We start from the raw sequence: 21,728 nt of genomic DNA, 5'->3' as shown, positions 1-21,728 counted from the left end.
GCTTAATACTATTAGAAATTATCTTCCCACCATCCTGTATGGTAGTTCTCTCTCAGGCAGCAGCTCATTTGGAGTAAACGTTCAGCAGCTTATGCTGAGATGAGTCACTGGTTTATGTTATCTGAATGATCACAGACTAGATAGAGACTCATAGTTCATTTAAATGTTTCTGTCATCATTTTAGCACCTGAACTAAACTACCCATCATCATTCATCTACAGCCTAACTACCCATCCTTATCTCCAATGCCAGTGTTGCCAACCTAGATGGGTAAAATGGACATGGTGGTTTTGATATCACCATGGTAGCTACTTTGATATTTAGCACATCTTGTTTAATCTGAAAAAAATTAAATAAGTGAAGCCTAAGCATGAGAGTACTTTAACAGCTACTGATGTAGTTGTTAAAGTACTGAGCTAGAAACTAGCAGATAATAAGTTCTAGTCTTCCCATATGGATGAAAGCTACCTAGCTAACTTTGGGCCAGTCACTGTTTCTCAGCCCAACTCATTTCACAGGATATTGTTATGGGGAAAATAGGGGGATATGGCATCATTATCTCTCTGCGTAAAATAATCACAATAATCATTATTTACATCAATGGGAATTGTACAAACTAAAGGTGGGATGTAGATTTGGTAGTAGTAGTAGTAAGGTTGATGATGATGATGATGATGATATCTTTTCAAATTATAGATTTGTCTCCTGTAATCATTTGGAAAAGTAATGGTTTACTCACCCTCATCTTTGCACAGGCATCTTGTGTAGATTCTGTACCTCTTAATTCTTTTACCAGCATAGAACCTAAATACTTAAAGGATACACAAATATTTTTTTTCTTTAGTTAAGAACAGTGTAAATAATTTAAGTTTTGAAGCAAATTTGCTATTCCATTTTTTGTACTGAATAATAGCAATAGCACTTATACTTATATACCACTTTACAGTGCTTTATAGCCCTCTCTAAGAGGTTTACAGAGTCAGCATATTTCCCCCAACAATTTGGGTAATCATTTTACCAACTTCGAAAGGATGGAAGGCTGAATCAACCTTGAGCCTAGTGAGATTTGAACTGCCAAATTGCAGGTAGGCGGTAGTCAGCAGAAGTAGCCTGCAGTACTGCATTATAACCATTGCACCACTGCAGCTCATGTTGGTCATAATCATGATGTTCTCCAAATATTCCGAACTACCAAATTGGTAAATGGATCTAAAATGGTAAATTTCAACTTTTTTGTAATATATGAGCAAGATGTCTTTCTCTCCCCTGGCCCTTTTCCTTGCCTCATCTTCAACTAGTTTTGTTCCCTACTTTTGTTCTCTTTCCTTGCATAGCTACTCCTTCACTTTGATTTGGCTAGTTAACCAACCCCAAAATATCCTTTTCAGTCATGTCGGTGCATACAGTAATCCCCAGGTGAGGTTAGCCCCATCCCTACCAGCTTTCCATAAAGTCTTTTAAACATGTTTTTCCAGCAATCATGGGAGCAGGGAACTTGCAGAATGCTTGAATTGTGCTTAGAATGTGTCTATTTTCCACCAATCTTGATTTTTATGTTTATTTTTTTATAGTTGTTTATATTTGTTTTTAACTGTTTTGTTGTATATTACCCAGTCACTTTTGTGAGAAAAGCAGATATGTAAATTTGCTAAATAAATAAATAATACACACTTCCCACCACCTTTCCCCCAAACATATACTTTTAGAACTTTATAATTCTAGAACTTTGAATGTTCATAATATGGAAATTCTTGTTGAAATCATTTTAATCATACAAGCAATACAGGTAGTCTTTGACTTACAACCACAATTAAGCCCAAATCTTTTATTGCTAAGCAAGACAGTTCTTAAGTGAGTTTTGCCTCTTTTATGACCTTTCTTGCCACAGTTGTTAAAGTGAATCATTGCAGTTGTTAAGTTAGTAATATGGTTGTTAAGCAGAATCTGGCTTCCCCATTTTCTTTACTAGTCAGAAGATTGCAAAACGTGATCACATGATCCTGGGACATTGCAACCATCATAAATATATGATAATTGCTATTGGTCCAAATTCTGATCAAGCGACCACAGAGATGCTGCAGTGGTTTAACTGTGAAAAAAGGTCATAAGTCACTTTTTTCATTGCCACTAAAGCATTAAATGATCACTAAACAAATGGTTGTAATGCGAGGACTACCTGTACCTAGTCACTGCTACAGTTTATATTAGGGAGAGAAACTAATTAGCCACCTTGTTGACAATCCAATTGCCTCCCCTAAGTTGAACGATTTTCAGCTGTTTGAATGGACACATTCTGTTTGATTAACTTACAAATGCTTTGTAATCACATGACTGGAAAATGAGTTTCTCTGGATGATGCTGCCAGTATTGTACTGGTGTTGATCCTGTAGCTTCATTAGGAGGCCTCAATGTAATCGATGGTTCACCCCAGTCTCCAGTCTGAAAATAAGACACATTTCCAAAACAAAGTAAGCTATAGGAAGGTTAGCTGGTAATTATGCTTTTCTGCATTTGTAATCAGTTTTTATTAACTGATTCTGAAATTGAATATTATTTACTGCATGTGTCATAAACTAATAAACTAATTCACTAATGCTATGGGGACATTTCATATTACAATACTATGTTTCATCTGAATTTTCTGGCAAACAGCAGGTAATGTCCAAAATACTTTAGCATTATTTAAAGGAAATTATTACTGACATTAAGACAAGTTTAGAAACTGTGGAGACTGTGAGTTCAGGTTCCGCCCTAGGCACAAAGCCAGCTGGGAGACCTTGAGTTACTCACTTCCTCTCAGCCCTAGGAAAGAGGCAATGGCAAACCACTTCTGAAAAACCTTGCTAATAAAATTGACCTGTCCAGGCAGTCTCAGAGAACCGGACAGGATTGAATGGAAGTGGGGGGGATTATTGACATAATAATAATTACAGGAGAAACTAAAGACAGTTTCAGATACTTGGCTCAAAATGGGAAATTCAATTAAACAAAGTACCTGAAAGTAAACACCTACAATGTTCACTACAATTAGGCTTGGTTCATGGAAAAGAAAATCCTATTTTGTCCAGTGGGACTTACTCCTAAGAAAACCTATTAGTACTGTAGTATTGCACCACCTTTTAAGTATTTAAAAGTAAATTTTGTAAAACCCCAGCGGGATAAAAGTAAGTAAAATTGCTAAGCATTACAAAATTAATATTCTTACAGAAGGAAATAAATAAACATGTTAGTATAATTTTCTTAGGAGTAAGCCTCACTGAATAAAATGGAATTAATTGTGGAGCAAATCTACAGGGTTTTCTTTTAATTCACACAACAATTACACTTAAAAGGCACTTACTAAAACAACACATTAAATTAAATGCTAAAAATAATTTCTTAGTCCATTTTTAAGTTCTTTGTTCCTGCTGAACTGTTCTTGGATGGACAGAAATGGCAACTAATCATTAACATTTTATTAATCATTTTTAAACTTGGAAACATAACACATTAGCAAAAGCAACTGAAACGCATATTTTTTACAAGAAAGTGTGCTTTGATTTCTCAAGTCAGGACAAAGCAAACATAATAAGCATTATATACATATATACATATATGTATCTCTCACATTTATGAGCCACATTAAAGACAAAGACAGAAGTTTTTACAGATCTACAGTGACAAGCACAAAATAAAGTTGAAGGCACCAAAATGTTCTTGTTTGGTGGAAACCGAAGCAAGACTACAGGAACTGAAGCAAACAGAAACAGCTTTGTGCCAACATTGCTGTATTTTAGTTGAAGGCTGACAGTAATGCAATTCATCTTCTTTTCTTAAAACATGCTTTTAAAACATCTTGAATAGCTATTTCAACATTTGCATTTTTCCAAATGAAAGGAGTTTGTTTGTTTTTTAATAAGAAAAGCGACTAATAAAGCATTAGTGAATAAGTCGCTCCATCCTTGGAGCAGATGCATTTTTCTCTTTATCTTTCTTAATGCTGGGCAATGCCAGCATTTCTTGTGCAATATAGCAAATATATGCAGAGCAATGCATTTGTAACAAATATTAATAGTATTCAGTATTAATAATGGCAATTAATTCTAGATTGAATCAAATGTTAAACCCATGCAACTGATTTTGCAAAAGCAGTTTTCTCTACCTTCCCCTTTCACCAAATAAGATGGGAACATTTATGACTGGAACTCTGATTCCCTGAGGGAAAATCTCCTCAATTTGTATGGATCTGTGTCATTCCAGGCTTTCTATTCAGCATAGCTACCAAAATGTCTAAGTAGTAGTTTATGGTCTTAGAAGGGCTGCTGTGAGAAGAAGAGAGATGTAAAGCTGCTTCTACAAAACCTGTTTTGTTTGCCTAAATCTGGATTCCACTCATTAGAATTATCCATTTTGAAACTTATTTACCTTTAATACAAATCATTTCCCACATGTATATTAGTGCTACTATAAAAAAAGGTTTATAGGATTTGGGCAAAAGTGTTCTAGGGAATGCCATCTTAATTATTTTAGCTGTATTATGCCACTTTATCTCTGTTTCTCAAACTTGGCAACTTTAAAATGTGTGTTCAATTGCCAGAATTTCCTAGCCAGCCTGGGGAATTGTACTATATTCTCCTCTATCTTATATGTCCTCTTTCCTTTTTGTTATTTTTCATTTCTTATCTCCTAACCCCACTCCCCCATTACATGATTCCATTTCTGCTACTAAGGTTGTCCCTTCTTCTTTGACTTCTCTATCTCTACCTCAGGTGTCTCTTTTGCATTATCAGCATGCACTGTAAAAATGATATGCCAAATGTTGGCTATCTAATTTACATAGCAGAAGCCATGAACATTTTAATTGTTTGAGAACAGAGTACATAATCAGCAGACAGCTGAAAATTCAAACTCTGTCCTTGAAGTAGGATGACAAAAGAAAATATTGGAGACTAAGTGAAGTGAGACTATCTCTGATCCAGTATATTGTTGGTCATGTATCTATAAAGGTAGTATTTGATCGACCATGCTACCTACCACTCATACACTGAGAACATTTCTTGAAAATGATTGCCATTTCACTAGTTGGCCAGTACAGTAATACACACTGATGACAGACCCTGAAGACTGGAAGATCTGATTTGGAAATCAGTCCAACTCTTAATTAAGAGATGCAAGATGCATTACATCTTATTTATGTCAGAAAGACTGTGAGAAACCAAACTATGCTTAAGATAATTAAGCATACAAGGTGAGATGAGCGGCAAGCAAATCAAATAAATAAATAAATTTAATCCACCCATTAGAATTATTTGAGTTTGGAATTTTTCACACACATTTATATACTTCAGTAATTAGAACTGTTTACAGAAATGGCAATTTAATATTATCAATAAGCATAAAAGATGCAATTGTATTGTCCATTTACTGAAGTAATTTTATTAATTTCACTCAAAGAAATATAACTGCTTTCAGAGGTTTTTGATTGTGCTTTTACTGGAATAGCTTGTCAAGGCTACATTCAAGGTAGCACTTGTTTTAAAGGTTTGATCCACAAAATAGTTTTTAAAAGGCAAAGACAAAGATGGAAAGATTTCTCTCTCTACTGTAGTTCTCCCTGAGTCAACCACAGATCAAGACAGGAAGCCCAGAGACCAATGAAATAATGATTCTCTTTTTCACTGAACTTTTCCTTGTTCAGTTATAGCCAGCTGTATAGCCACGACCTAGTTTTTTATTGTAGATAAGCTGCATAACTACAAGCAGATACAAGGGGAAGCATTACTATTCAGATATTATAAGAAAAATATTCATATTGTTTCCACTTCAAGAACTAGAAAGTGACAATATAGCAAAGTAAAAGAAATCCAGTATATACAATGGATATGGAAAGTCTACACAGCCTTATTAAAATGTTACATTTTTAGATTTATTTATTTATTAAATTTGTTTGCTGCCCATCTCACCAGTAGGTGACTCTGGGCAGCTTACAATGTTAAAAAAATAAAATAAAACAATACAAAAACATTCATACAATAAGTATAAAATACTATAAAAATCTATAAAAATCCAAATTATCAGCCATAACTAAAAGATGGGGAGGAGGGAGGAGGATTAGCAGGGGGGAGGATGTTACAATTTTATATTGATATCAAAAAATATCATAATTCAAATTAATTTTAAACCTACATTTATTTAGCAGCTCTTCCCAATACTGATATGTATTTGAAAAATGATTATGCTTTAGGAGAAGGAGGTACCACTAACAGGATAAGAATTAATTATGATATTAAAAATTCCTTGGCTATCCAGGAAAAAACTATACACTGCTTATTCCTAATTATGTTGTTCCACCTGAATTGTGTTAGAAACCCTGATCTGTTGGGATGTCATTTATCAATTAGATGTAGAATCTCTTGTTTCTCTACTATAGCTCTGTACTATAGCTTGACATTCCCATTTTCCTTTCAAGTAGAAAGAAAATAAAATAAAATATGGATGCCCCCTACTTCATGCCTTGACCTAGTGAAAAAATAAGATACTGATCTGTTTTACTTTCTGGTCTTTCTTTCTCCAACCTAATTCTTTATTGGGACAAATGTAGGAATTGATTCTGATAGCATTCCCCCTTTCTTTTCAATTATAGTACAGGTAGTTCTCGATGTTAAGACCATAGTTGAGCCCAAAATTTCTATGGCTAAGTGAGACAGTTGTTCAGTGAATTTTGTACCATTTTATGACCTTTCTTGCCAAAGTTGTTAAGTGAATCACTATTGTTATTATGTTATTAACACAGTTGTTAAGTGAATCTGGCTTCCCCATTGACTTTACTGATCAAAAGTTCACAAAAGGCGATCACATGACGCCAGAACACTGCAATTGTCATAAATATGAATCAACTGGCAAGTGTCTGAATTTTTATCCTGTGACCATGGGGATGTTGCAAGAGTGGTAAGTATGAAAAATAGTCTTAAGTCACTTTTTTCAGTGCTGTTGTTACTTCGAACGGTCACTAAATGAACTGTTGTAAGTTGAGGACTATCTGTAGTAAACAAGTCATCTTTAATTTTTTGCATTAATAAATATCATATAATAAATTTTTATTATGTCATATTAATAACAGTCAAAATTGATAGTGTTAAATGAGAAGTAATGTACCATGGCTGTAAAAATGGACAGATATTTACATGATAATTTTCCTCCTATTTTTGTTATAATAAGGAAGTTATTTCCATGTTTTGTTTCATTATACTAATATGAGTATTTCCATTGGAAAAAGTATGTATTATGAATATGACCAGGAGATCCAGTACTATCTACTTTGCATATAAATCAGGAAATTTTAAGATGGGTAACAGGGACCAATACCAGTATGTACTAGAAGACACTATCTATGAAGTACACTGTGTTAACTATTGTTGACATTTGGAGAAAAAGTCTTGACAGACTAGAAAGACGACCATTCTGGGTAGTAAACCACAAAGACACATAATACTGCCAAATTGCAAAATGTATGTAGTTTACACCTATTGACTTTAAAGATGAACAAAGACAGCCCCACCTGAAACAAAAACTGAAATACAAATAAAGGAATTGAAAAAAATCAGACATTGCACACTGCAGCACTAAAAACTAGTATTCAGTTATACCCTCCTCTTTCAAACATGTTAATTGCACATTATGAAAAACAAATACATAACAAACAGAATCCTGGAAATTACTAGAAATACACACTGCCTCTTGAATTCCAAAAAGCAACGCACCTATATCAACACCAAAACAGCACAATGAACAGCAATGCAGTGACAACAAAACCATTTATTGACATATCTTACATTATGAACCTGATGAACTGCTGAGTAAGGATATCCTGCATTCTGGTTGGTCCATATTTCACAGACAGACGACTGCTGATATAAATAGAAAACTGTATCTCATCTTATAAATAATAATAATAATAATCCCTTAAACAAAAGAAGAATTAAAACATTGCACAGAGCATAAAATGTAACTGCAAATTTTTTTTTAAAGAACTATTAATTTATTGGAGCTGTCAACACTCTTTTTAATGTAATTGCTGATAAAACCATTACAGAACAATAAAACACAGCATAATCCAGTTCAGAACAATGAAATTATTCCCTGATTATGGATTAAAGCTTTCACAGCAGAGAAATCCAGTTTTCCTGTCACACTCCAGTCTTTAATTTTATTCCGTAGCTGAGCAGTTCCAATATAGTGGGTGGGCGTGAGAGAGAAAGAAAGGAAGGAAGGAAGGAAGGAAGGAAGGAAGGAAGGAAGGAAGGAAGGACCTTAAACAATCAAATAAATTATCAAACAAATGTCACTGCTGAGCAAAAGGCATTAACATTTGGGATATTAACTGCAGTACAAGCAAAATTTCAGCTGTTTTAATGCATAAGTCACCAAAAGGGAGGACAACTCTTCGGAATAGATCACCACACTTTATTTGCTGCAATAATTAGCAGTAAAAACTGCACTCATAGTTGTAAAATAGCAGTTCAAATGCTACAATTTGTTGGAAGTATAATTACAGCCAGTCAGGAAAGATCCCAGTGCAGCAACTGTGTCAAAAAGAACAGAAAATCAGTTTTCTATCATCAGACAGTAACTCCTGATGTATTTTTCCTTATTTGGAGACCACAAGTGACTCCAAGATAATAGTTCATAGTAGCCAAGCAACTAAAGCACCTAATATAGTAGCTACCTGCAGTCTCCTGAGTGGACAACAATGAAAGGCCTTAAACAGATGAGAAATGCAACTGCATTCTTTGGAAGTAGGTAGCAATTAATACATCAATAGCTTAACCACAGTATACAAAGCACAACCAGCAGTTAAGACAAAGAGCGCAAATGTAATACTGGTATCTAAATAAAGACTGGATTTCAAACAGACGCAGCTTCCTGTGAGAAAATCTCACTTGAAATGCACTTTCGTCTTTGAAATCAGAGCTTCTTTCACTAATAAATTACATCATTAATAACATTCTGAGGGTGTTAGAGACTAACTTTCTCTGAACTGCCCAGAAAGAATCCTACAGTTCAATGCTAAGAATTTGTATCACAATCAAGCAATTATTATTATTCAACAAAACAGATACTTTGGCAACAAACAGTCCAAACCATTTACCAGTTACACATATCGGATAATTGGCAATTAAGTATTGCATTATGTGTAATTTTGTAAGATTATGAAGAGGTTGCTTCTTCGATAAGATTTGAAGATGAAAGATGTAGCAAGGGTATCAAGTGTTACCTGGATTTTAATCTGGGCAAAGATTGCAACAGGCTAGAGGCCTTCTGGATAGGGGGAAAAAAATAACAAGGCAGCAAAAAGCCTGAGGACAAAAATAGATAAACATACCAGATTCAGCAGTTCTCCTCAAGGAGTCTGCCGAAAGCATGGCCTAAATTTGCACTTTATAATGTGCAAGGGGTATTGCTTTAGAAGGACTGATGGCTTGTGGAATAACATAGTTTCTCAGTGTTTGAAACACAAAAATTTTCAGTGCAAATACCCTAACAGTCCAATTTCAATATTCATAGCCAATTGTGGGGAACAATCTAGAATCATCTAGATCATAAGGCATTTTTCCTAGCTCAGATTATACTTCTAATAAAAAATCTAATTGCCTTTCAGATAGCTGTTTACTACTTTTAGCATTATTAGATCCTTTTTTCCAAAAAAATAAAATTAAAATTAAAATTAAAGAGATCTGAAATGTTCTAAAAGAAGATCTAGTAGGATTCTGATAATAATTTAGTCTGACAACTGTCATGCCCAGGGGTTTATTTTACTCCTTAATTAGTTTTCTGTCTTGTAATGTTTCAAATACTAGATATGAGAATTTTGTATAAGAAAAACTAAACTATGGATGAAAAAGGGTTTAAGACTTGCTATTTCTATTGGTAAGGAAAACTATATTAAAGAAGCACCCAAGCTAGCTTTGCATACAAGTGCCAAAAATGAATTGTATTATCTACCATATTCAGGGCAACAGCACAGAAGGAGTCCCAAATGAAAATATGTAAAATATGTGAAAACATTTTACATGCCTGTTTTATAAACACAATTAAAATTGGAGAAGGACAGGGGTGTATCCTGTGTCGAGTAAAGCATAATTTTCATCCTTTTGCCTCAGGATGAGAGAGTTTCAGAGAGTTTGAATATACACATTTGACTGAGATTGTAGCCTGGCATGTCAGAATCTGACACCCTCCCATGTTGTGGATACTTCATCCATTTTGAGCATTCCACAGCTGTTATTTTGATAACAATAGACTCCGTAAATACTTATGCATAGCCTCTCTGTTTTGACCCAGATATCTCCTCTAAAAACGAATCTCTAGATTATGCATATTTTCTTTCTTTAGGGGATCTACTCAGCTTCATGAATTTAGAAGGAAAACAAGAGAAAAATAACAATGTGCACTTTATAGTCAAAGTATTTCCAAAATTATTGTTTTGGGTGCAAAATACTGCAAAAGACAAAGCATATGTTACGATAACTTCCTTCAAAATCTGTTAGTGCGTTGCTGTATTTTGTAAATAGAGAACCAGAAGAGTTAGAAATCAGCTAAGAACACTCAAAAACAAATAAAACAGCAAAGAATTTTTGGCTCTGTCAGGTATCTAAATAAAAACTAAAGAATAAATAATCAAGAGAATGTATCAGTATAATTTTTTTTCCGGCATACAAATATTATTCTGATTTCCAAGTATTTATAGTTAAAGTTAAAAAGACCATAGCCAACACACTTTTTGGAATTCAAAAGACCATAGCCAATATACTTTTTAAATTTGATTTTGCTTTGGGAAAGCCTATGTAAATAGCTTTTATATAGCTTAATATGCTTCATAGTGAGTGATTTTCATGATACATAAATTTTAATGACAGTGGTCTGACCATAAAGTATAAGACATCTAGTCAGATTTTCCTAATTCCTGGTTTTAGCACTAAGATTTGTTCAGCTTTTTTCAGAGTTTCAAAAATATCAAACTTAAGTAATATTAGGAAGCCCTTTTTAAAATCTGAACTATGCTGTTGTGGCCTGGCGGCTGGCGGTCCTTTCAGCAGCCAAATCAGAGGAGGAAAAGGCATGGGTGTCAGGGTCAGCACCAAGGCAACCTGAGAGCTCTGAGGGGGAAGAGGGAATGGAGCTGGTAGAAAAAGAGAGAGAGGGGCGGAGCCTGGGCCATCCATCAGCCCTCAGATGGAGAGTCAACAGCCCCCAGGTCTGGAGGTGGCTCATGAGGAAGAGGAGGAACAGCTGGGTCCAGTGCCTGATGCGTGTATGCACAGAAGGCAGAGGAGAGGAGTGGAAATCTGTGTGCCGATCCTTGGGAAGGAAGAGCTATCGCTGCTAACGAAGCCCCATCCTAGCTCTGGGAATAAAAGGTAGGGGGCGGATATGAATAGATGTGGCAGACAACCAGGGTGGATAAAAATCAATGATTTTTTTAAAAAAATAAAAAAAAATCAGATTTTTTTGATTTAAATCAGATTTTTTTTTATTTAAATCGGATTTTTTTATATTTTTATCGAATTTATTTTATTAAAAAACTTTTGGGGTAAAAATCTATCGTAAGATAGTTTTCTATTTAAGATACATAAATAATTTAGTTTATTCAGCATGAAATGGATCTTAGTTATGTAGCATGAGGCTGTATATTCTGCAACACTGGGACTATCAGTGAGTCAACAGTGGGTCAAAGGAGTAGCAGAGATGATAGCTGCTCTTTAAAAATTATGATTTAAATCGAGTTGATTTAAATCAAGCCTTTTTACTAGTGATTTAAATCAACTCGATTTAAATCAAATCCACCCTGCAGACAACTCTTTATCTCCCTGCCGGATGGACTTGTTAGCCTGTGGTGAGAAAGAAACTTTTTGTCGAGGTTGCTGGAGCTCCTAATAAAGGAATCTTTGAGTTAACTTCAGAGGGTTTGTCGTGTGTGGGGAGCTGGGTCAGAACATGCTTTCAGATCTATCCATTTATATTCAATACCCATTTTTTTAAAAAAAATAACCTATATATTATATATTTTATGAGCAATATTTCTTCAAATAGCAAGAAATTCAGTTGTCAAAAATGATTAATTACAAAAATAAATTATTAAAAGCATTGGCAGTTCTCATATTCAAACTCTTTAACTGATATGTAAGCGTTTTTAATAATGTACTTTCTCTGCAAAATCAGACATTTCTGTAACATTTCTGTAAAATCTTTATCCAAATTATTTTAAAAATAGTTTAAATTATAAAAACTAATTGAGAAGTTATTTTCCATCAAAAAATATTGATTTTTTAAAAAAATACAAAAGCTATCACAGGTTACCTACACAACCTCAACAGAGTCAAGAATTTTGAACTGCAATTAGATTGCAATTTGTTCCAACTATTCACAAGAAATTCATGAGAAATGGTCACTATATCTCCCAAGTGATTTTCAGCTATACTAGCCTATTTCACTGTGTGAAAGTCTTTTCTATGTGGAGAAAATATTTCCCTTTTCTTGATAACCATAGCATACTCAAACTGAAAGAAGTCCACCTCTCTATTATTAGTACTGTGTGATACCCATTCCTACATGACACACAGTCATGTAGGCAGCAAAGAACAGGTTCATTCTACAGCTTGTCAAATCTTGTCAAATTTTCACTTACATGAAAATTTATTGCTACACATTTTTTAAAAAAAATATTTCTCAGAGATGGACAATACTATATTCTATAATTACTTCTATTCTCCTTAGGTAGAAGGAGAATACATCTTCTACATAGAAGAGTGAAGTATATTATATGTTTGAATCAGAATAAATCATCATGATAAGCTGATAACCACCACACATCACCACTAACTACCACTATCTTAAGGAAGAAAAGAAGAATGAAGATAAAGCAAAATGGGTCAGTGAAATATTCATATCACTAGGAAGAATAAAACCAGAGGGGAAGGCAGTGGAGTAAAATAGTGTGGAAGTGGATAAGAATTACTGAATTAACCTTCCATGCTACAAAACGGTGGTGCACCTCTGACTAGTTTCCAGACCAACAATTATCAGATGGCTTAGCTGTATCATTCAGACAAAGGAGAAATAGATTTTCCATCATGAAGAACAAAAAGTAGTTCTCTTATTCAAAGACAAGTAGATTTTTTTTTCATTTTACACATTCATTTTATTCACATCTCCCAGGATTGTTCAGGTACAAATAACTGTAAGTTTACAGAAAGCACTAGGAAAAGTGTACTTTTCTGAAAAGAATTAAAAATATAAAAACTAAGAGGCAAATTCAGCTGAAAAAAAAATCAAACACCAATTTCTGAAAGACAATGCTAGGGAAACAAATGTTTAAAAATACATTTCTAATGAACTTGGAATTTTCCAACTTTACCTGAGCCATTTGTCTTTCCAGTTTTGACCGAGGAATATCGTCAAAATAGCTGTCATTTCTTCTTCTCCTTGCATCTCCCTGCATGATAATGTGTGGTATATCCAGGGAACCACCAGTAGTATAAGTACTTTGGCTGAGCGAAGGAGACAACTGGGGAGGAGTGTGATTACCACTAGGTTCCTGCATCAAATAAAAAATATCAGCTAATGAAATAAGAAAATAATGTTTTATGGCTTGGCAGTACATAGATATTAAATAAGGCTAGGTTACAAATCAGAGTAATAATAAAAATAAAGAAAATAGAAGACTTGACTTTAACTGACTATTTAATACCGTGCACAAAAAAATTCTAAGTAGTTATGTTAATGCTTAATGACTTCCCAATTGGACTATTGTAACACATTCTACATGGGACTCCCCTTGAATATAGTCCACTGGTCCAGAATGTGGCAGTGCAAGCAGAGTTGGATGTCCCTTGGTTTGTCCATCTTATACCACCCTTGTGTGAGCTATACTGTCATCTTGTATCTTTCCTAATGCAATTCAGGGTACTAGTTATCACTTTTAAAGCTCTACTTGGAATAGGACCAGTTTATTTGTGAGACCACCTCACAAAAGAGCTGGCTCTTCTCCAAGCACTGGGATAGGGTCAGGTTGGAGCCCAGGTTTGGTTTGCGGAGGAATGGGTTGAGCAAGGATTGCTGAAGCAGCAGATTTTGATTTTACTATTTCCATATTTTTTTTGTCTTGTTTCTACTGTTGTTGTGAGCCACCTAAAGTTTTACAATAGGTAACATTTAAATGAATGATTGAATGAATGAATGAATGAATGAATGAATGAATGAATGAATGAAGTAAAACTTGAATTTTATGGATTTTTTGGGCTGGTTTCTAGAGGTTTTTTTGCTGTTTTCCATTATTTTTTGCCTGTTTCCAGCAAAAAAAACCAACCAGTCAGGAAAGTAGATTCAGATTGCATGATTCACTTAATGAGTGTGTGATTCAAGGTTTAGGACTGCATTATTCACTTAATGAGTGACATAATAAGAGTTGAAAAATCAGGTCAAGTCATGTGGTGCCTTGATTTAGGCCCACAATGACTGAAATTCCAATCCCAATTGTGGTCATAAAACAAGGACTATCTATATACAGCATTCTAGTAGCTAATTATGAAGATGCAAAAAATTGATTTTTTTAAAAGCCCAAATTCTGATTTTCATCATTTTTTTCCTCCTCATCTCATCTCACAAAGCAAGTTTTGTTGACTATAAACCGAAGCACCCTTATAGAAATTTACAAATGTAATAATTGTCTGAATTGTGGTAGATCAGTTATTAAATAATCTCTCTTTGTGTTGGAAGATACTATGAGTTACAATATATGCTTCAGATATTACAAGGATTTGATGGAACCTACCCTGAGGGTGATAGAACGTGGTGGTTTCTGAGGTGGGTCTTCGTGAAGTCTGTCTCCCAGTGAGGCCAAAATACGTTTTCTATGGCCAAGCAAGCTGATTTTTAAAACCTGTAAAATAAATGTTTTAAAAAATAATAAATCAATTAAGAACCTTTTATAGAAGTGTGCATAGCGAACTACAACCACATAATCCATAGTGTTTAAGTGTGGCATATATTTATGCTTAAAAATATCTGCTTATGGGAAAAATCCCAAGAAAAATCCAAGATACCAACTGAGACGAAGGCAAGCAGGTTGAAAAATGTGCCGTTTCAGAAAGGCAAAGTAGTAACAACAGAGTTTTGAAGTTAGTGCCTGGATAAATAAGTAATTAGGATCATTTTCACAAAAGAAGTGAAGTTTAAAAAAAGAGAGGCATACAACAGAATGAAAATTGCTTGGAATGACAAAATGAGGTTCTTCTTGAGTATCTATCATCAAGTCATTTTTGACTCCTAGCGACCACACAGACAGTCAAAATCAAATTGATGATGCATATTTAATCAATCAATCTCGAGTAAAGCTCAAGAATATGGGAAATTATTATAGAATATTAAACATAATTAAATCAAAGACAGACTTGAATTCACAGAAAAATACGCTATAACTTCAGTCATTCATCTAAAGAAAATTCATACTGAACACTTTGGCAAAATGTAAAAGGAATTTACTCTTTGACTTGGATACATACCCAAAAAATGTTCAGTGCACTTAACAAGTCAAGAAAACAAATTGGGATTGATCTGTTCACATGAAATGTTGCTTCCTTATTATAGACTATTTAACTGATATCTAGTTCTATGATCTAGTAACTATATGGTTATCAGTCTAAAGAGCAAACAATGAAAGTTACTATGTTATTTCTAGAGAAAAATGCAAATTCTAAATATAATTAGACAATTATATCCAAAATTTTAGGAAATCAGAAAAACAAATCTATAAATCATATTTCTGCTGGAAAGTGTTATAACATATTATACAATATAATTCAATCACTTAATAAAAAAATCTGGTTGTGATACAATATCATTCAAACTACTTAAGAATGAAGGTTCTGTAAGAGTTCAGTTTCAAGATGAACATAGTGAACACATGATAGTAATAGATAGTATGGGAATGTTACATTCAAACATAACAGAAAACAGCTTGTAAGAAAACAGTAACACACTGTAGTTTTCAATAGGAATTCCACAACATGAAAAATTAAAGGACTCTGAACTGATAAGTGTTTATAGTGAATGAAAGGAGAGAATAAAAATATCATCTTCAGTAATAAATCTGGAGACCATGCCCAGAGATTAGGGTTACGGATAGAATGAAATGTGATCTAATAGTTTGCAGATCAATGACAGTATCCAAGTACATGTAGTCCTTGACTTACAATCATTCATTTACTGACTGTTCGAAGTTACAATGGCATTGAAAAAAGTGATTTATGACCAGTTCTCACATTTATGACCGTTGCAGCATTCCTATGGTCACGTGAGCAAAATTCATATGCTTAGTAACTGGCATGTATAGGCATGACAGTTGCAGTGTCCCAGGGTTATGTGGTCACCATTTGTGATCTTCCCAACTGGCTTCTGACAAGCAATGGGGGAAACCAAATTCACTTAATGTTGACTTAACTGCAGTATTTTACTTAACAACCATGACAAAAAAAAGCTTGTAAAATGGGGCATGACTTACTTAACAACTGTCTTGCTTAGCAATGGAAAGGTTGGGCTCAATTGTGGTCATAAGTCAAGGACTACATGTATGTTGTACAGCCCTTTTACTTTTCCCCAAATTTCTCTTCCCAATTTTCTCCTTTCCGTGTTGCTCTCCTAAAGTCAAAGATTTAAAATATATCAATATGAGAAAAGCAATGAACTGTATTTATTTTTTATAGATAAGAGATAAGGGTAACTTGTTTAAAAAGATATAATATTTAGGGGGAGGAAATGCATTATCTCACACTACAATTTGACCAATTAAGTCCACGTCATATTATTACAAAATGCACTATGATACTGAATAAAAATTGTTGCCATTGTATAGACAAAATAGTGCCATATTATGTAATAAAATACTGAGTGGACTTGAAACTCTTATTATTGTCCCCTCTATGCCTAAAGGGAAGAAACTGCATCCTGCTTGACTCCTCGTGTTGTGCCGAAATGTTTGCTCTAATTACCTGTGATAAACATTTTGATTATTTATGGTGGAATACGGAGATGAATACCCTGGAAGAATGTAACAGCAATAACTTCAGTACAGGTATTGTTTCTATGGACCATATCGCTCAACTCATTTTTACCCATTTAATTCACATGAGAATACACATTCCCATTCAATTTTGTGTAACCCAAATCCATAACAGGTCAGAGATAAGAGAAGAAGAGTTCATTAATAATAAAGATACCCTGTACTTCACTACTCCAACATACTATTTTTTTAAAAAATAAGAATTTGTGGCAAGGCTACAGAAGTACACACTCATATGTATGCAAAGCTCTAATTTCTACAGTCCACAAAATCAATGGTCTGACTGAAAATTATATTTTTAAAATGTATTTTAGAGGAAAAGGGGGAAACGCACTCATTCTTGATGCACTATGGGCAACTGACAGTTTTATTAAGATTATATAATCAAAAGTAAGAGGGAAATTAATCAATAACATCTATAAAAAATTTCATATTATCTTTTCCTGAGTATAAAGTAGAATGGCTCAAAATTATTCACTACAATATAAAATTCATTGTTAGAGCTGTGATTAATAATAAATTAGATTCGAGAAATTTACAGTGTAATTTAGATATTAATTCAGTATTCAATATTACCTCTTAAGATTTTATGTATGCATAATTTTCCTATGAACAGCAACATTAAATTGATTGTTCTGTTTGCAAAGTAAATTAATGCTGGGCTCCATTAATTAGGGGGCAATTATTGAACTAGTTAGCACATATCCAATTTGCATTATTCAATACAAGTTTCATACAGACTTGCAGAGAAGACGCCAGTGGGAAATGGGCAGGTCCTCTTAGAGAAAATGTTGCCTTTATTCATACAAACAAGCTATTACTGCAACTACTTAACTGTTCACATCATTTTAACCTTGTATCATTGAAATGGAAGACATTTCAATCTAAGAAAAAAGAAAAATCTAAAATGTTCCAACTTTCTGAAATACCTACAGTCCTTAAAAACAATAAATCCACACTATTCTGTTTCTCTACTTGCAAATTATTCCAAAATATGTTAAATCTCTACATGAAATCCATCATACCTTTCAAACTCAGACTGCTGCAAATACAAAAAGAACACTATGAGACAATCATTGCTGTCCCCAACCAGCAGCAGGAGAGTGCAGATTCATTAGACAGTGTCCCATCGCCTGAATCAAAAGTCCTCTCAGGATCCACTTCACACAAAAAGGAGAACTAAATCACCAGCCTTCTCCATATTCAATTCACGCTGTATGTTATTTGGAAGAAAATTTTGCTCAGACCTTCAATGGCCTTAAAGGCGTCATTCCTTCTGCATATCAATTCTCACTTAAAGTTCTAATGTAGCATAACTTTATTACTTTGCAGGCATTCTTCCATCAGAGAACAACTAAACCAATCCTAGAAACAGAGGTAGGATAACACAAGATTTTGCTGCATACTGACAGTAGGCAGAACAAAGTCAATTGTGTGAAAAAGTGTAAGATCAGTTCACTGATAAAGTTACCTCTGAAACATACTAGAAATCTTCAAATTCAAGCAATGGGATGATGAGTGAAGCAATTTTTAGAATTAGGGAAATGGCCTGGCTCAAAGCTCCACAGAGCTTCAGTACCGTAAATCAAAGTAGAAGTTTTGCAATTTAACCTAGGAAAAGAGTAAGTTTGAGGATGGCATGGGAAACATGCAAAATCAATGCCACAAAAGTACAAAATGTGTGTGTGGAATGACTCCAAGACAAATAAGAATAATTTTTAAAGTATAAAGAAACCAGTTTATCAAAGCAATTTAAAGCATTTTTGTCCTGTCTGTCATATATTAAATATTGGCAATTCTTAGCCATCTTGTGTTGCATACATAAGATACCTTCTCTTGATTATAACAGTCATAGCCAAATAAAAGAATCTCTACTGGAATATTTGTTTGACAATGAAACTGCTCTTCTTCTAAATTCTTTTGGGCAATCCATATCAATTACTACATTTTCAGAAGAAGGCTGCCCAACTGCAAAAGGCAAAGCTAATGTTAATCAGGATAAGGAATTTCCCTGCATGAAAGCAAGCTGTTATAAAGAAATAAGAAAAGCAAGAAATGAACAAAATTGGACAAGTGATTTCTGGAAATAATGTTCATCTATCAGAAGAGTCTATGGAGATTCTCAGTCATCCAGGTCATGGTTGTCCAAAAGGTTCTTTTTTTTCAAGGGGCAACTGGACTTTCTGGTTTTTCTTTGAAGACATTTCGCTTGTTATCCAAGAAGCTTCTTCAGCTCTGACCGAATGGTGGGAAATGGAAGGATTTATACACCTTAATACTTCTATGATTTATACTTCTATGAGTCCATCAGAAGAATCACAGAAGTTGGCTAATTCAGGTAGTCCTTGACTTACGACATTTATGGAGTCTGCCCATTCATGTCAGAAGTCGAGAACTGCATTAAATGAAGCACCTAGCTAACAACCTCCCTGCCCCTGCTTTCTCCAATGCATTCGTTAAATGAATGCGTGGGTCAGTAGGTAGATCATGGGGTGACTCATGGGAGAAACCGAGGGAGGCCTAGTGTAGGCACAGGCACTCCCAGAAGGCCTCCCCCACCCTCTAAGATATCCCATGCTCTGCCTCCTGCCCCTTGGTTTCACCAAAGCCCTATGGGCTTTCTCCATACCCCACCCCATCACCATTCGCTTATTTACATTTTGACAAGCTCAGGAAGTCAGAGTAGAGAAGGCCTCTCCCTTGTTGGGCCATGTGGCACAATCAAGAAGAAGAAATCCAGTCATTTTTGCTTCCATTGTAATCCTTTCCTCTCCAGCCAGCATAAATTACTACAATTTCTTCTTAGATCTGCCAGTGCTAGTTTTATACTAGTGGTGCTAAGAAGATATCATAGTATCTTATCCTGGATTATCTTTATAAAATATCCTCATGGATTATCTTTAGGCAGTGATAGTCAGAAAACCTAATGTTTAGACAAAGATTTCTCAAAACTCTCTTGGGTATAATTAATTCTGCTTTGAATAAAACTTAGTAATAATAATGTCTTTTGCAAGATAGCAATTAATCAATATGTGCATATAACAAACTGAATTAAGAAAACTGATTTTTTTATGCCAGCCAAAGTATTAATTTGAATTTACTGACTGCAAATATTAAAAAATTCATCAACTATCAGTTATTTCAAATGTTCCTCATCTTTCATTGTTCCTCATCTATGCAATTCTGCATTTCTCTTTCAAGTTGCTTACTCTTTTCCACTTCATTTTCCTTTCATACTCAGTTGGAACAGTCCACACAGATTCCCTTTCTTATAACTCATTTGAATTATGTCCATTTTATTCTTTATTTTGTTCCATTCTGCACAGTTAGAGCAATTCAATTGGAATTCACAACTTATCTGCACTGAACCTATTTAAGGGAAGGAAGAAAATGAAATCAAACTTATAGCACAGAGAAGAAAGGAAATAGTAATAGTACTAGGAAGAATGAAATGATTATTAGCAATTCAGTTTAACCCTGCAAATTTAAATCATGATTAGGCAGAACATATCACTGTCTATGACTTACGAAAGGAAACATGTCATTTTTAATGATTGCGTAGTTCTTAGGCAGATGCTATTTTCATGTTCCCATATGTTGTGTAGCAACACTTCCAGATGATATTCAAACTACTGCACAGCCCTAATTGTTATATACGTACCTTCTTCTAGCAGAAGCCAGTATACTGAATAAACTTGCATTCTTTATGTCTGCACTTAATACACATCTCAAAATAGATCATCTTCTTTAGTAATTAAACTTCATTCCATAATCTTGAAAGAATGTAATGAACATACTCAAAACAACTGCCAGAAAGTTGGCATGATGTATGAAATGTACAATTAGGAAAGGTTTACCTCTTCAAAGATATCCTCTAGAACCCTTAAGGGACCCTTAAGTCCAAATACATTCTTGTGTACTACCAATAACTTACAGTTTAAATTTTGAGAAATCCTGGAGAATTTGTAAAGCCCAAAAGACTGGAAGAGAGCAAATATTTCCCGTCTTCAAAAAAAAGGTAGGAGGCACAAATGCTCAGTTGTTAACAATGTTGAACTTGTCAGCTGGAAAGCGGACAGCCCAGATTTGAGATCCAAGCGCTGTGCAACAGGGTGAATTCCCATCCCTGCTCCATCTCCTGCCCACGTAGTTCAAAAGCATGCAAATGTGAGTAATAAATAGGTACCACTTTTGTGGGAAGGTAACAGTGTTCCATATGCCTTTGGCATATAGCCAAGCTGGCCACATGACCACAAAAATGTATTTGGACAACACTGGCTCCCTTGGCCAAGAAGCAGAGATCAGCACCAAGCCTGAGTCAAACACACTGTGTCCCCAACTCCTGGACTGCAGCCTAATACCGGTCCGTGAGTTGCTCGGAACCACGATGCGTAAGTGGCGGGCAAGCACATGCACACCCACCCCCACTTGCACAAGCAGCAAGTGAGCATATGCGCACATGCTTCATTTGCGTGAACAGTGCACAGTCATGCACACCATTCGTGCAAATGGAGCTGCACATGTGTGTGTGCCCATCGCTTACGCAGAACCATCCCCTCTCCCCCCCATCCCCCGCTGGTCTGCAAAGCCAAAAAGGTTGGGGAACTCTGTCATACATGATTGGACAGGGAAA

At 34.7% G+C, this 21,728-nt stretch overlaps 1 protein-coding gene across 24 annotated transcripts in view; it reads right to left on the bottom strand.

Moving 5' to 3' along the window:
* Positions 1-21,728, bottom strand: part of ANKS1B (ankyrin repeat and sterile alpha motif domain containing 1B) — a 301,097-nt gene that overhangs the window by 16,852 nt on the left and 262,517 nt on the right. For 12 of the 24 annotated variants that reach the window (XM_034402922.3, XM_034402923.3, XM_034402926.3 and 9 more), the window contains 5 exons: positions 14,810-14,917; positions 13,394-13,573; positions 7,812-7,886; positions 2,311-2,439; positions 740-811 (listed from right to left, as the gene is read on the bottom strand). In XM_034402922.3, the coding sequence (XP_034258813.2) occupies positions 740-811; positions 2,311-2,439; positions 7,812-7,886; positions 13,394-13,573; positions 14,810-14,917 (564 nt within the window). The remainder of the gene's footprint in view (positions 1-739; positions 812-2,310; positions 2,440-7,811; positions 7,887-13,393; positions 13,574-14,809; positions 14,918-21,728) is intronic. The other 12 variants (XM_034402930.3, XM_034402931.3, XM_034402935.3 and 9 more) reach the window with 2 other exon arrangements.

This window comes from Pantherophis guttatus, chromosome 7 (genome assembly GCF_059756535.1).
Source record: "Pantherophis guttatus breed Tessera chromosome 7, ASM5975653v1, whole genome shotgun sequence".
Lineage (NCBI taxonomy): Eukaryota > Metazoa > Chordata > Lepidosauria > Squamata > Colubridae > Pantherophis > Pantherophis guttatus.
Note: the sequence above shows the minus strand (reverse complement) of the source record. Positions and strands in the feature narration are given on the sequence as shown.